This window comes from Cyprinodon variegatus, unplaced genomic scaffold (assembly GCF_000732505.1).
Source record: "Cyprinodon variegatus isolate N-32 unplaced genomic scaffold, C_variegatus-1.0 Scaffold631, whole genome shotgun sequence".
Taxonomy (NCBI): domain Eukaryota; kingdom Metazoa; phylum Chordata; class Actinopteri; order Cyprinodontiformes; family Cyprinodontidae; genus Cyprinodon; species Cyprinodon variegatus.
The window spans coordinates 89,493-91,424 of record NW_015151084.1 but is presented as its reverse complement, the minus strand read 5'-3'; the positions used below and the strand labels follow the sequence as shown (position 1 = coordinate 91,424).

The following is a 1,932-nucleotide window of genomic DNA, read 5'->3' as shown; positions in this document are numbered from 1 at the left end:
ATGTTTTCAGGTGGACTTTCTCACTTGAAAACATTAAAACTACTTTTTAACTCACTGATCACAGCAAATATAGCAAAGCTGCTCTCTGCCATTAAACGCAGGAGCAACAGAAGCATCAGACGCATCTGGACACACTTTACTGGACGCGCTTCAGGAGAATTAAAGATGCTCTGGAGGTGCGTCTGAGCTTAATGTGTACCAGCATCAAAAATGAAGCAGCAGACGCTTTTTTGCTGCTTTCAGCGCTTCCGGTCTGAAAGTAGCATAACACCAACCAGTCCGATATCAACAAAGGATCATCTGAAAGGTATAGAGGATGTTTTTTCCAGAGCAGGATTTAAGGGTCGAATCAGCTCTGCTAATCCTCCATGATATGGATTTTCTGATACTTGATCTAACTTTATGCTTTAATTACAGAGCTCTTTAGAACAAGCTAACAAACAGATGAGGGAGGGGGTTTATAGTCTTAAATCAGGTTTGCTGATGCAAAGAAATCTCTCAAGCATGTCTAGCAGAAAAGGAAGTAGTTTTTTTTTTTTCACTGCAATGTTTTAGACTGGTTCGGAGACGTTTCTTCTCTGACCAGTTTTCCATATTTTAACCTTCTCATAGGTTCCAAAGTTCTGATGAAGTCTCAGTATATTTTAGTCATGGGATCATTAAAACCTCCATTTCTGACCTTTTGGATCTTCCTGGGATCCTTTACGGCGCCTTCTCTCGGTGGGACCTTCCCAAACAGCTTCCAACCCGGATCCTTTTGCTCCGGGGGTCGACTTTCTTTCACCTTCTTGGCAAACAGGTTCCTGAGATAAAGAAGGGATCGAGAAAGTGAATTAGTGAGAAGGGTCAGCATCCAACAGCATGAACAGAGAGGAAGAAGCAAACCTCTGTATGAAAAAGGTAGCAGAACCGTTTCCACGGCATTGTTCAATCACACCATTCACAAACAGACAAGCAGCTGCAGGAGCCGATCAATTAAAAGCTTCAATAGATTCTGAACACGCTCAAATAAAACGCATGATATAATCTGACAGGGAAAATAATGGCTTAGAAGCTCCTAACAATGACCTCTGTTTGCTCTGCAGATCTCATTTTGGGATCTTATTCAGCTTAGCAGCTGGCTCACATAGAGGCTCTATAATTAATACAGGATAACCGATCCAGCCTGCGAGGAAATACAGACCGGAGGAATCAGCTTCAATGTTTTAAAACAATTTACTCTCTTTGGTTTATGACACAAGGATAAGACCAGTTAGGGTGTTTTATAACTAAATATCTTCAGAACCTTTTGGCTGGTTAATTAAGGTGGTTTTAAGTGTAAACCGAACAAACTAATCTTCATAGGATGTCCTGGCCAACTTCCCTACAGCTCCCAGCAAAGTTCCCTTCAACTTCCATCCACTGGCCTTCTCCTGGGCATGCATGTTTCTTTACTCCGACTCCACCCTTACACTGGATTACAGGGTCTGACCAGGAGACGACAATTCTCTTTCGGTCTTAATGTCTACAAATCATGACCGAAAGAACATTTTAGTACAAAGACTGATGTTTAAACAGGAACTGTTGGAGACCAGCTAAGGACCCATCAAGGAAAGTGGGGAAATTTTAAATGGCTACTACTGTAATTAAAGTCGTAGGGAAGCAAATGTTCCAACTGTTGCATTTCCGAATTCTCCCGAGTGGTGCCCGACTTTACAGGAGTGAATAAAGTGAATACGTTTGGTCATTTATCAAGGGGGCAGGATTGTTGTGGTCTGTGTCTCGGAAGCATCATGCTAACCAGTTAGCAACTTAGTGCTAGTGGATTCCCAATGGGAAATTCCATTGGGACCAAGTAGCACTAAATTGGTTACTTAGAAACGACAATAGCTACGTTTACATGGACACAACTAATCGGATTGAAGGCCTGATCAGATCAAAAATGTTTCATGT

General features: G+C 41.9%; 1 protein-coding gene across 1 annotated transcript in view; it reads right to left on the bottom strand.

The window, feature by feature from the left end:
• tbc1d14 (TBC1 domain family member 14) overlaps positions 1–1,932 on the bottom strand; it is a 96,478-nt gene that overhangs the window by 64,454 nt on the left and 30,092 nt on the right. Inside the window, exon 5 of the mRNA XM_015393235.1 lies at positions 680–803. Within this exon, the coding sequence (XP_015248721.1) occupies positions 680–803 (124 nt within the window). The remainder of the gene's footprint in view (positions 1–679; positions 804–1,932) is intronic.